The sequence below is a fragment of the Hylaeus volcanicus genome, chromosome 4, assembly GCF_026283585.1.
Source record: "Hylaeus volcanicus isolate JK05 chromosome 4, UHH_iyHylVolc1.0_haploid, whole genome shotgun sequence".
NCBI lineage: Eukaryota > Metazoa > Arthropoda > Insecta > Hymenoptera > Colletidae > Hylaeus > Hylaeus volcanicus.
In genome coordinates this window covers 18,017,629-18,031,117 of record NC_071979.1, presented here as the reverse complement: position 1 = coordinate 18,031,117, position 13,489 = coordinate 18,017,629, and the positions used below count along the sequence as shown (strand labels likewise).

Here is a 13,489-nt window from a genome sequence, read left to right as displayed (position 1 = left end):
CGTCCAATTAAATTCTGTCCGGCGTTCAACGCGAATCTCGTCGTCGCAGATCGATCGTCGACCTTTGGAACGAGTCTGCCCTGTCTCACAGGCCCAGGTTCCGCGTCCCTTTTTCCGCGGCAATGCGGGCGGTCGTGGTCCATCGGTTCCCGTTATCCGTTGCGTAGGTGCCAGGTGATCGTACACCTAGGTGCGAATAACAAGTGTTTGGAATAGAGCGGAACGGATTCAGAGAGCGTTTAGCGTTCAAACTGTGAGTCATCGTTTGGATTGGTGATCCGTGTACCAGTAGCACTTGACACGTTGTTGACCGGCAATTTTACACAGAAGCGACTTTATATCACGGGCTACTATTTCGTAATCGAATGTGAAATTAAAACAATCTAAATAAACTTCAATGAACTTTATTTATATTTTACCGAAATAATGAATTGAAATGAATTATTTTACATACATAATACGATAAGCAAAACTTTTGCAATATTCTATATCGTCCTGGGTTGCAAAATTTGAAATAGATAATGCAAGTGCCAGCACGAGTTTACTCGTGACCGGTCAACAATGTGTTAAAGTATATTTACTAGATGGTTATTTAATTGTACATTGTCTCAGTTTTGAATGTAAAATAATACAACGATATTCAAGCTATCGGTTACGTAATTTGAAAAGTCGATAAAAGTATCTACCGCGAAAGGCGAATGAACTCTCAGCATGAGAGTGGAAGGTTCTGAGAGTATGGAGTCATAGATAAGTCTGCAGCTGAAAATGTTTTGTTCTTACAATCTCAACACCTACCGTTGCTACAGTTGCGTCGCAATTGACGCCCACGCGCATGAACGTTGGATATATGCAAGAAGGTGCCTTAGCCGCGTTCCACGTTAACGCACCGTGCGACGGTCACCTATTATGGACGCGGCAGTGCACGCTTCGATTTCGATCACTTCTCGGACACCTGTCGAGCGTATCCGACCAAGCGTTTACTCGCCGCGCGCGCATTTACGCTTCTATTTATACTGACGCGTTTAACCCTTTCTGTCCCATTGATTTCATACGGCATCGCTAGCTTCAAGCTTAGTAAATTCGCATATAGGTTTCTCAATGATTCTATTTGACGTCGATAGAGTTTGAACATACGGTGAATGGTGACACTTGGCAAACCTAGAGGATCTTCTACTCTATACGTTCAAAAACATCTAAAAATGAAGCGAAAGTATGAAATAAAATTTTGCTTTGGGTTTCCTTTTCGAGTAATCGAGTTAAAAATGCGTGGGCCAACCGTCGTTTGAATGGTTCCATTTCAGACCGTCGTGACCGTATATAATATGTGAAATTAGCATTGTACGAACAGAAAGTTGTTCTACAAACTTAAGTTTCGAAGATATTTTATAATTAGAAGGAGTGTTCAAGCGCGAGTAAGGTTATCGTCTCTTCAGTTGTACCATCGTTGCTAGGACGGTCTAAAGTAAGTAGAATTGCCCAGTAATGGACAGACAAGTCAGCCTAGTCTTCGCGCGTCAATACCACAAGCATTTTCAAACTCCATTTCCTCGAAAATAAATTGAAATGATCAATTTTGATAATAAGAAATTTTATTCCACATTTTCGATTCATTTTTAACCGACTTTGAAAAGGAGATGATTACTCAATTCAACATTATAATTTTTTTTCCACAAATAATCGCTCTGTACATTCGCCTTATTCTTCCGCGTCACTTTTAAATTAGCAAGTGGTGCAAAGTTTATTGAAAAATTATCATTTTAGTTTAAACATTCCTAGTGGAGACTTGCTATCAGCTACACGCCTACTTTTCTCTCCTCTTTATCCATCATTTCCACTCTTTATTTCCACTTCTATCGCTTCTTCTTCTTCTTCTTCTTCTTCTTCTAGAGTCGTCTACACCGAATGTCATGTCGATTGCTCGATGAAGGAAGAGATCCTTGTAATTACCGCGAAAGTAATGGAGTTTCACCGGAGTTAGAATCGAGCGGATGAAAGCGACAGATGGGTGGCTCGACTCCTTTGAAGCGAGGAACGGATGTCGTTGTCCGTCGACGAAGAATAATTTGAGAAATTGTACAAGTTGAAAAGGTGAATAGATCGATGAGTTCTTTCGTGGTACTTATGTGTCTACTATTAAACTGGCCGTGCTTGTTCTTATATCCCTGTTACGACGATTGCTCAATGGGGGAAGAAATCTTCCTAATGGCCGTGAAAGTAGCAGAGTTTCGCTGAAGCAGCCATCGCGATGCGGATGGTCGAGCGGACGAAAGCGAAATGTTCACGGTTCGATTCGCTCAAGATGAGCGATATGGTAGCCCGTATAGTAGGAATGAAAATACCGAACTCGAGTAATTATTACGATCTTAATCGATGTAGATGTTTATTTATTGAAGGAATTTCAAACGTTCGATTAGAGCATCGTCCTTTTATCGAGTTCACAAAAAGAATATCGACTGCCCTGTATCAACTATTACTCTGTAGGTCGTCCACCTCTGGCAATGCAAACTTAACCAATAAGGAATTAATGTAAACGCGCAGTATAAATTCACGCTCCGCAAACGGAATTCATCCGACTCTCGAGCTAAAATATTCAAGCACTCTTAGACATAGAAATCCATGTTTATACTCTAACACGTGAAATAACAGTCACTTTGTTTTCATTTATACGTTGTATTTTACTTGTGCCACTTTAACGTTTCGTCGATTCAATTCACTCATTTGAACCAGTTGTTCGCTAGTAGTCTCGAGTAGGGCAATTCGAATGGCAAATTATGACCTCGTGGAATTCCTTCGAAGTGCGGATCATTGTTGGAGTCGATCCAGATCATGGATATTTCGAGGAAAACAATGGGTCGTCTAGTCCGATTCATTCGAAAGAACGCGACTGAGATTTAGAAACGAAGTGGTCCAATAGTCGTTTCAAATTTTTCTAAACCTAAATAAACTCCAAGAAACATTATTTTTATTTTACCAACATAATCAATTCAAATGAAATATTTTACATGCATAGTATACGATGAGCAAAGCTTTTGCAATATTCTATATAGCCCCGGGTTTCATATATTGAAATAGATTATGCAAGTGCAAACACGAGTTAACTAGTAACCAGTCAACAATGTGTTAAGTAAAGTATGGTCAGATCGACTTTCTGAATTCCAAAAATCACGAAAGAAGAGTTGCCTATCCTTAGCCAAGGCTTCTAGAGACCCGTTATCGGATGTCTCGCTCCGAAATGCTTCGTCGAGTAATTTGGGAACGCGGGGGCAGCCTGGAAGAAAGATTACGCGTTCGCACGGTGAACGAGTCATCCTTGTAAAAAGTCTTTTAAGCCGCACGACAGCGTTGGGTGGAGACAACTACGATGAAACGATGGAGGGCCACAGAAAAGCGTCCGACAAAGGTTACTATTTATAATCAGCGGGATGCACATCACCGGATGGACCTGGGCGGGGGTGACGCCGCGAGGAGGATCGACTCGTTGGAACAAGAAGAACAAGAACAAGTGGAAGAAGACGAAGAAGAGGAGCCAAGGTAGGAAAAAGGAAGAATCGAGACCGAATCCAGAGAGAGGTCCGGTCACGCGCGCGGAGTCTGCGATATATTAATAATGGGAGCAACAAAGCGGGAAGGAAGAATAAGGGACAGCAGAGGAGTAACGAGAAGAAGAAAAAGAAGGGAAGAAGCTCTAGAGAGGGTGAACGCGGTTCTCGTTCCTCGTTGCTCTCCTTTCGAGCTCGCTCGGTTCCTGTTCTAAATTCGTCGCAGGCCTCGTTGCAACCGTTTGGCTTAAGGCTAACGGTCCGTCCGGTCTCTTCTTCCATCCTTCCCTCTCCCCTCTCGTTTCTTATCTCTCTCTCACACGTTGGTTCTTCGAAACTTTCCATCTCTGTCGGGCGTCGCGATCGCGAGTCGGCGACTCTCATTCATGAGAAGAGACGGAGGACGCTAGACCAGAGAATCCGGTGAAGGAACGGAGGGGGTGGTGGTCGAAGAACGACGGGGGTGGGGAGGGGTGGAGAGAGTGGGAGAACGCAGGGATGAGCGAAAGAGAGCGCCGGAAACGCTCGCGAGCCAATGTTCATTCACAAGCGGCCGCGACCGAGTCCGTCGTCTTCTTGGTCCTCTTCTTCTTCTTCCTCTTCGTCTTCTTCTGGCTTCGCATCTCGTGGCCCTCTTCGTCGACGACGTCCGGAACAAAACGTCCCGACGCCAACGCCGCCGACGCACAGTGGTCTACCAGTCCCTCGGTGTTTCTCAAATTTATTGAAAGTTGTTTAGGAGTTATTAAGAATTTATTGAAAGGTGATGTTTCCTTCCATTAATTGAGGGTATTTGAACTTGCATCATTCATTCTAACCATTTTCTCTGTCAGAATGTTAGAAATCCATCCACGACAAAATGTTATACTACATTTTCCACTCAATTTCAGATAAAAATTGTTCTATCAATCACGAATCAATTCCATTATCGATCTAGTAGTTTCGAAGCGCATTAAAACCAGACACCACCCAGGAAATCGTTAACACCCGTACGAATCCTTGTTCGAACCATTTAAAACAAAGTTGAAAACAATGAAGGAGCGAATTTCATTTCGGCACGTTTTAATAAAGCGCATCGCGTGACTCGGCTTGGTCGTTGTCATGGCTCGTCGTCGACGTCCGGAGCAAAACGTCCCGACGCCACCGCCGCCGACGCCGCAGTCGTCGTCGTCGTGATCGTCTTCTTCTTGGTGCATAAATCTTCGCCTCTCTCTCTTGCCACCTGCCCCTCTCGCTTCTACACCCACTATAGACCGCAAGGAAAGAGGATGCACGAGCAATAACGCGGGACGCGTACAACACTCATTGTTCTTGTCTGCTCCCGCGCCCTGGTACCCGGGGGCCCGGAATAGAATGGTATCCCGGTGTGCGACGGAGCGGGTTAACACGCCTGCATACGCATAACGATGGCCCGTCTCGCGGCACAGTCGAAATGGATCGTCCGCGTGGCCGGACGTTTCAAATCCGCGAGGCCCGCAGTCTAAACACAAAACGACGAGAGCTTTTATTCACTCCAACCCCGAGAGAAATTTAGCCCACGTTTCCGTTTGCACTCGCGACGACGATTTCGCCAGTTGTCGCCAGAGCTTGGCTGGAATGTACGAAAAAATGTCGCGGGTACTGTTTGAACGCGTTGGTTCTCAGACTAAAGCTCGTGAAAACTTTTACTGAGTTCAAGTTTTGTCTCGGAGCTGTTGAAGATTAGATAATCTCATACTTGGCGTTGTATTTTATTTACTCGCCAATTTCGCAAATTCTACCCAAATATATTTTCAGTGACGTCTCATTTTCGAAATTAAATTTTTTTAGTTCTTTATTGAACAGTCCTGAGCAGCCATTTCTAGGTTATTATAATGCAACGGTATAATGACTGAAATAGCCTCAATATTTGTAACACGTAAAAGAAATGGTTCATAAATAGCCTTTCATCAGTGGTGACACTACTAGGTTCTCGGAATATTAATTATGGGAGACTTCAATAAATTACATAATTCATGTAGAAAGAGTTAAAAGTTTACTGACAGGTCGGAGATTGGACTCGTCGGCAAAGCTGATCCCGCAAACCTTGCATTACTAACAAGGAGTGACGGGAAGAAGAACATAACTGTAATTGTACATGTGCGACACGCGACAAGCTTAGTGCAAAAATAAATTTGACATACCACATCAGTAGTCCGCAAACCATGACACGTCCCGAAAAAGAATAATTTTTAAATAAATCCAATGAAATACACATTCTTTTAATAATTTTTGATGGAATACATTTTTATCACAAGTCCCGTTGAATTATCTATCTCGTAGTATCGAATGCTATTCTTTATTCTTTGGTGATTACTTTGCAGGTATGTTTACAACGACTCAATATGAAACGATCCACGTATTCTTTTTTGTATGAATATGCTTGCGCCTATTCTATTCATGCCCAAGGATAACGAGCGACTTTTACTTTTCTGCTTTGCGTAGAGCGTACCTCGTGCATCAGTCATTGCAAAACTCTGTTTCAAGAGAGTTTGACAAGAGGAAACCTGCGTGACTTTCGCGGAGGTACCAATTTCGAAAAAAAAAGGAGATTGAACCGAGTAAAACAGTTGTCGCGACGATTAGGTACAACATAGTAAACGCGAGGTATTACCGCTTCGAGATTGCTGTCCAGAAATAGCTGAGCCAGTATTTAGTAAGTGGAACAGGAAACGCTTCTTCCACCGACCAGTATCGTGGAAAACAATTCTCCGAGAAATCATAAATTGAAACAAATAATTTTAGTCTGAACTATATCGTGATCGGTACGATCTCCTGAAAGTAAATATGTATAATCGTTGGATATTCGAGAAATCTGAGTTTGTTGTATTAAAAAGGATTATATGATCTGGAAATGAAACGTAAAGGAAAAATTAAAGGAAAAATTAAATGAAATTAGTAATGGAAAAGAAATACCAAGAGATTAAAGGAAGAACTGTTCACTTACAACAACATTAATTCGAAATCTTTTCATTTTAAACTCATTTATCTTGCAATCGTTATTTGAAAATTCTATCTAGGTTTTGCTCGTTCGTAGTTCAGATGCACGCGAAACGACGCTTACATGGTGTCTTCAAATATTACACATTTTAATCGGGCGCGGTAATTAAACCGTAAATTTATCGCGGCTCTCGACACGGGAGGCCGCAATTGCGGCTGCAGTAGAGAAATACCGTATGTAATCAGACGCGCTAGATCTCGTACGATCTCTTTCGACTGCTGCCACAAAAATGGCATTCGACTTTTTTTTATTCACAGATATTTACCAGGCATTGAGCAATGAAAATTTCAACAAATTTAATAACTGCAGGTAGCAAAATAATATTTGTTATGATCAAACTCTTCTGTTTCTTAGGGGTCTGTTTTTTTAATAATAGAGTACACCACTTTCGGAACTGAATGGGTAACGTATCGATTGCGGAGGCTTAAATTTTTAAATCGAAATGATCTACCCGAAACTGTTGGGGGGCATTCGGTGTTCTTGGGCAGAGGCGTGCGGCGCGGTCGGCCAAGAAAAGAGGCAAAAAAAGGCGCATCGCCGCGTTTTGTGGCCGACGATAAAAAGGAGCATCCGCGAAGTGGACGAGGCTCGGTGTGGTCTGTTTAGCGCTGCCGGTGGGGATGTTAAGGGGCGCAAGTCAAGGGTGCATTGGTGCGGAGGACGAGCAGCAGCCACGGAAGAAGGGGGGAATGGGTTTTGCGGAGGACATGAAAGGGATGCGCGCCGACGCCATTCTCGTCCATTCCTCTCGTCGCGGTAGGAACAGTGAGGGTGGGCAGGGGGTGTACATACAAACGTACATACGACCATGTACCCGTGCGTGCGCGATGGAGACGAGACAGGATATTCTATCTGACGGATGCGGAGAAGGCAAATGCAACTGGGGGATCGAACGTGACGTTGAAACCGAGAGAACCGGGGAATCCTCTTGTCTAAAATAACAAGAAATATTTGGTGCAACAAGATTAATGCAATCGTAATTGCTTCCTGGCATTAACCTACTTCTCCAAAATCGCTTACTCAAGTTAAATCATCTATAATATTCCGGCAAAGTCAAGACGATATTTGAAAAAATATAGGCGTTATTTGTTAAACTTCAAACATCGTGTACACCTCGCATATCTCCAATTTAATAATGTTTGAAATATACCAACAAACATGCAGGCGGCCTCAAAATAATACATCCTCGAGTATTTTTCCATATCTTTAATCGAAGAACCAATCCATAAGAGAAGCTTCATCGGTCGTCTCCCATGAATTATTCCAATATTTCCAAAAGCGACGGTTATCTAATCGTCGATTGCGTCGAAAAGCGTCGAGAGAACCGCGCACCTGTGGAGACTTCTACCTGGTTGAACAGCTGGAGCCAGACGGCGAGCGGAGGTGGAAGAAGCGATTCAGGGATGTGGGCGGACAGCTCGGCGACAACAATAAGCATTGTGATTTGCGCGGGTGTGCCTCGACTCCCATTGGTCGGCTTCCACCACCTCCGCGACACCGACGTAGGGCCGTTCGGGGGTTGTGCCTCGACCACCGCCTCCGAGCTGAACAATAGACAATGCGCAGCATTACCAACGCTGCACCTGATCCGACGGGATTCGAGCGCGGCGAATCGGTCGGCGCCGTGCTTCGACGCCGCAGACGACGCCGCGGCGCGCGCCGGAATCATCGAACGAGTTTCGATTAATTTTCCAACGGACCGCCATGTACCGCCACGCTCAAATATTTACGCTTGTATCGTATACTCGGTGGATTAAAATTCAAACTTCCCGATACCGCGCCGTTTGAACAAGAGATTGTTCTGATGCCGCGAACACACAATGAATGAAGGTCAATTGTTTTCTTAGACATTCCTTAGGAGTTGCTACTGGACTTGCGTATCGAACGATTGGTTCGGAAATGACAGAACTCGGAAAATAGGATTTTGGGGGAATTGTCGTTGAAGAAGTTCAAGGGACACTTTTCTGTTCTTAAAACAATGAGTTTGAATAGATCCCTAAAGTAAGGATCCGACAGATTTGTATCTGGAGAATAGGTTCTGAACTATCTATTTATCTAGGAGGAAATCAATAAAGTATAAACCCTATACATCGTACAATAGCTGATTCAGCATAAAATTGACTTGATAATCTTCCATTAAGAAGAACAGGTGTAATTGCTTTATGACTACTTATCCCTATCCCCTGACTACTCATTTCCATTGAATTGTTACTAGATCGATTAAAGAATGGTGGATTTTAAAACTGCCCATTAAAATTGACCTTCCTTGTTCACCTAACGCCGTGGTAAATTCCGAGTCAACAGCTCCAAGCTGCGGAGAAGCGCCTCGTAAAGAGGGAGATCGCACCACTCAGGCATTAACTGCGTTCGGTGAATTTGTTGTAAGACTTGGCACTTTCGGAGTGCCGGGTACCTTTGTAGAAATCACTTTGGCAAGCTTGCGTCGTTCCAAAACGACGGCAGGATCCGTCAGGGGAGCTCGGTGGTGGCGAGCTCGCGATTGGTGTCCCGACGCGACAGCCTCCGGTAAACGGCACGCGTTACGTCGCCGACGTTCATCGTTCTCGCGTGCCACGTGACGCGCGTCGTTCCCTCGACTTGCCCCTTTCGTCTTCCTGGGAAGGTGGGGAGTCAGAGAGAGAAAGAGAGGGAGACGAACGAAGAAGTACTGCAAGAGAGAGGGAAAAATCGCCGAGCACCGGTAGCGCACGCTGCCCATCCACGGCGCCACTACTACGCCCAACACGTCGACCGTGGCTCGTGTCCTCGCGAGAGGGGATTGTCGCACGGGACGGGGAAGAACAGGTAGAGGGGAGGAAAAGAATCATCGGTGAGTGCGCGCAGGTGAACCCAGAGATCCTTGCGAGAACGACAACGGCCCGGGCGGTGCGAAGACTACGACAAGAAGCCGAGGAAAGACATTGGTAGAATTTTTACGGGGAAAGAGATGTCGAATATCGAAGCAAGGATAGACAATTGTTTGTTACTCGTTAAATAGAAGTTTGGAGTTGGAGTTTATGATTAAATGATTGTTTTGCAATGGGGAAAGGAAAATTAACCCTTTGCTGTCTGAGAATTTCTTTGCTGCTTCCGAAAACTGGACGTGCTCAACCAAACGAATTTGCAAATGTTTATAGTTTCAGTTCTATTCGCACGTCCTGTTCTCGCCTTATAGAGGAGTCGTGCTTGCCTTATTCCAAAACTGGAGTGCTCCAAAATCAAAAGTGTTCCCGACTACAGAGGCTAGAACATCTCTGATCTACCCCATCTACGCAAGGACTAGGTAATCTCCTAACAAACAATTGTTTAATCGGATCAGTTTTCTCGCAGGATGTGCGAAGGTATTCGTCGTTGGAATACTTAGGGAAATACAATTCCGCCAGTCCCTGATCGGTAGAACGGGTCGCGGTGGTGGTGGCCGTGGCAGTGTCGGGTAGAGCGGCGCGGCTGGCGTGGGTGTCGTAGGAAGAGGGCGGCGCGTACGCCCGTCAAGGGGCGTGGCGTTCGGGTGGAACCCGTCGGCGGTCGCGCGACGGACCGAACGACGAGGAACGCGGTACGAATGACCAACGTACCGCGAGAGAGAGAGAGAGAGAGAGAGAGAGAGAGAGAGAGAGAGAGAGAGAGAGAGAGAGAGAGAGAGAGAGAGAGAGAGAGAGAGGGGTAACGAGTGCGAGAACGAGAGGGATCGACGGGTGGAACAGAGTCGGCGTCGCGACTCGGGTTAGAGGAACCTGAACGGGTAGGAGTAGGGAGAGCGCGAGCTCGGGCAGCGCGACGAAGACGGAGCTAGCCGTGTGACAAAAGCAAAAGGGAGAGGAAACGAGCGCGGACGGACCGAGAGAAAAGACGTCGGGAGAACAGCAGCGGGGAGCGCGAGTGGCTTAGCGCGGGCGCCGAAGCGGCACGGAGTGGAGCGGCGCGCCGCGCCTGCCGCCAGGCAGCGCCTCCGAATCTCATCCCGTTCGGTCCTCGGGGGCTTCAGTCAGTCAGCCGACGCTCCGAGACGCGGTGATTATTCCCATTGTATGCCCTGCTGCTTGAGGGGGGGGTTCTTCCTACCACTGACTCTCGTTTGCCTCTCTCGCTCTCGCAGCTACCGCGATTCTTCCTCGCGTGGCTCTACGCTCCGGCTTCCGTACGCCGTCAACCATCCGTGTCGCCGCGTTCCAGAGCGCCCTGATCGCTCCGAAATCCGCGATAGTGTCGCGATAGATACCGTGCGGGCGCGATCCTTCGAATACACACGCGGATCAAAGGATCTACCGGTTCGAGCGCGCGCGCGCTCCGCCTACAACAATCTTCCTTGGCTTTCTGTGAGTGAGATAGATCTCGTGGTCCACGGGTACCATGACGTAGCCGTGGGACCCGGTGCTTTTTTTTGGGAGTTCGCGATCGGGGTTGAAATCCCGGGTTCGTCAGTGAATAATCCTAACCGCGTGACTTGACGCACGAGTGCCGGGGAACCGTGTCGGTTCTGATTCACTCGTTTTTGCCGCCTCGGATTGGTTCTCTCGTCGAAGTGCCGGTTCTGTGCGGGGGTGGAATTGAATCGTATTGCGGTGAACAAGTGCCACGAAGTCGTCAGAGGGTAGTCCAGGCTACCAGCGCGCCAGCAGGATGATATGAGCACGCTTGGCAGGTGAGTCGTACGAGCACGTGACCGCGTTTCAGCGAGCCGGTTGAAGCAGCGACGGTATACCCCGTCTCCGTCGTTTCCCATTCACTGATCAGATTGATAAACAGAACTACGAGTCTCTGGAATTTCTGTTAGAACCGTGATCTCTTAGAACCTATCTCTCGTTAACCCATTGACTGCTGAACCTCTTGGAACGTTCATTCGCACGTGTCAGTTAACAGCAGTCGATGAGTTAAGGAGCACAACTCGATAGAAAGAAGAGCATCCTCGTCGACAAACTATCTGTACCAACTTGAAAGAAAAAGACAGTCCAAAGAAGAGTTGCTCCTTCAAGGGAGACTGCAGTGTAGGCTGCTAGCTACACGCTTTTGCGCTCTTGCGCGTCGTCATGCCGTCGTGAAAGAATTGATAGTAGGGGTGATAAGAAACAGTGTCCCATAGTCGAAGGTTATATGCATCCATGTTTTTTCGATAAAAAGCTCCCAACTCTTGACATCCTCTTTAGCTCGATGGACCATTTTTGGAGCAATCTCTGTTGATCGATCGTTCAAGGAGAGCACAACCGTGGCGTGTAGCGTAATCAGTGCGGCATATGCGGCAGCGAACGATAACGTCAGTGACGCGGGTTAGGGATGCGTGTGCGTGGCTCCGTGCGTTCCCCGTGGCTGCCAGACAGCCCGTGTTACACGCAGGGCCATGTGTTTCGCGAGGACGCAACAGAGAAGATCAAGAGAGAGTGACAGATCGAGGGAGAGAGAATCGCTGCGTGCTAGGGTGAGAGAGATAGGAAACGAAGGAGGGTGACGGAGAAAGAGAGAGGGAGCGTACGATGCATCTGACCCAGTGACCCTCCCTGCTGCCGCTGGGCTTCCCGCGTTATATACGAGTTTCCATTTACCACGGGTCCGTCCTGACGCGACCCTCTCGAAAATCCTGGACGTAGTCCTCCTTTCTTTCTTCCTTCACCCTGAACGACGAAAGAACCACTTCACGCGATCGTCGATCCTCTGTCGCAGGCGACAACGCGTCTAAAACATACGGTGGAAACGATTCCTGGGAAAGAAAGTCGTTTTCGCCGCGAACGTGACTCGGGTCTGAGTTCAAGCTCTCCCGCGTCGAGGAGGGAAGATGATACTTGCAGGAATCGCAGGGGTTGTAGGCTACATTGCGCTGGTTATCCGTGGCGGAATTCTGTGGCTCGATTGGAAAATATAAAACTGTTCTGGTAGTGGTTAGAGCTAGGATGGATGAACATGCGAGTCTGTATGGATTTCCGGTAGCGTAGGGGAGTGGTGGAAGTAGGCTGGCTGGAGAATGAAGATGTTTCCGGTTCTATTGGAAAATTCTATTTGGAGATTCATTGTAAGTTGCTCGATAAGTATGAAGTTAAACTCAGCTATTGGTAGGGAAATTGTGTAAATGCTCTGGTAGTGTAGGACTTGGGATGAAATGAATGCGGTTGATTGTATAAACTTTCGTGAGAAGAATAAATTGATTAAAGAGTGAGAAACAATTTAGAAAGTTTGCTGAAGATGTAGCAAAGAAGTTAGCAAGAATATGGCTGATGGAAAAGGTGTTTGTTCTGGTACCTTTAGAAAATTCTGACTGATGATCTATTGTTATATAGAGATCGATCAAGGTGACTGACTCTGATTTTCTGGATCTTTGTGGGAGTACAGATATGATGGTTGAAATTTATGAGACGAGGGGTTGAAATGCGAAGCGGTAACGAGAGGATTGTCTAATAAATGTGACGGATAGTGCTTGTCTTTATGTGCACTGAACGTTTCCGTCGACGCTTCAATTATGTAGCGGGCATAGGCTGCAGATAAAATTGATTTCAATTTTCCCGTCTTCGCGAGTGCTTCAATACAGTACTCCGAATTTAGGAGAGTCTAGATGGGTGACATAGAGGTGAAATATATTCGTAGCAGGATGGGTACATTTTAAACAACGAATTAAGCATATGATAGCGATGGTAGTATAATTAATAAATGAGAAAAGTGCTGAGACTGAAATGTTCTAGTTTAACAATTTAAATATCATTTTATGTTAGGTTATGTTAGGTTCATTGCTCCATATTTTTTTCGTCGCCGCGATATAAATTATATTTATCTTTATTTTTATTTGTTTATATTTTAATTTATATTTATCTTCTATTTCATGTTGCAATTCATACTCTATTCACCTCTGATACAGCACAGACGTATTATTCTCAGAATTGTTATTTTTGTAATGCTCCAGATTTAGACTAAGGGGAAGATTATGGAAACGTCAATAAATGTCATATTG

General features: G+C 45.9%; 1 protein-coding gene across 4 annotated transcripts in view; it reads left to right on the top strand.

Moving 5' to 3' along the window:
- Window positions 1-13,489, top strand: part of LOC128874598 (transcription factor SOX-5) — a 223,799-nt gene that overhangs the window by 127,397 nt on the left and 82,913 nt on the right. The window contains exon 1 of one of the 4 annotated variants that reach the window (XM_054119472.1): window positions 10,553-11,200. The exons of the other annotated variants lie outside the window; for them this stretch is intronic. Coding sequence (XP_053975447.1) covers window positions 11,184-11,200 — 17 coding nt within the window. The 5' untranslated portion in view covers window positions 10,553-11,183. Of the gene's footprint in view, window positions 1-10,552; window positions 11,201-13,489 lie in introns of those variants that run through there. 4 annotated transcript variants of the gene reach the window in all.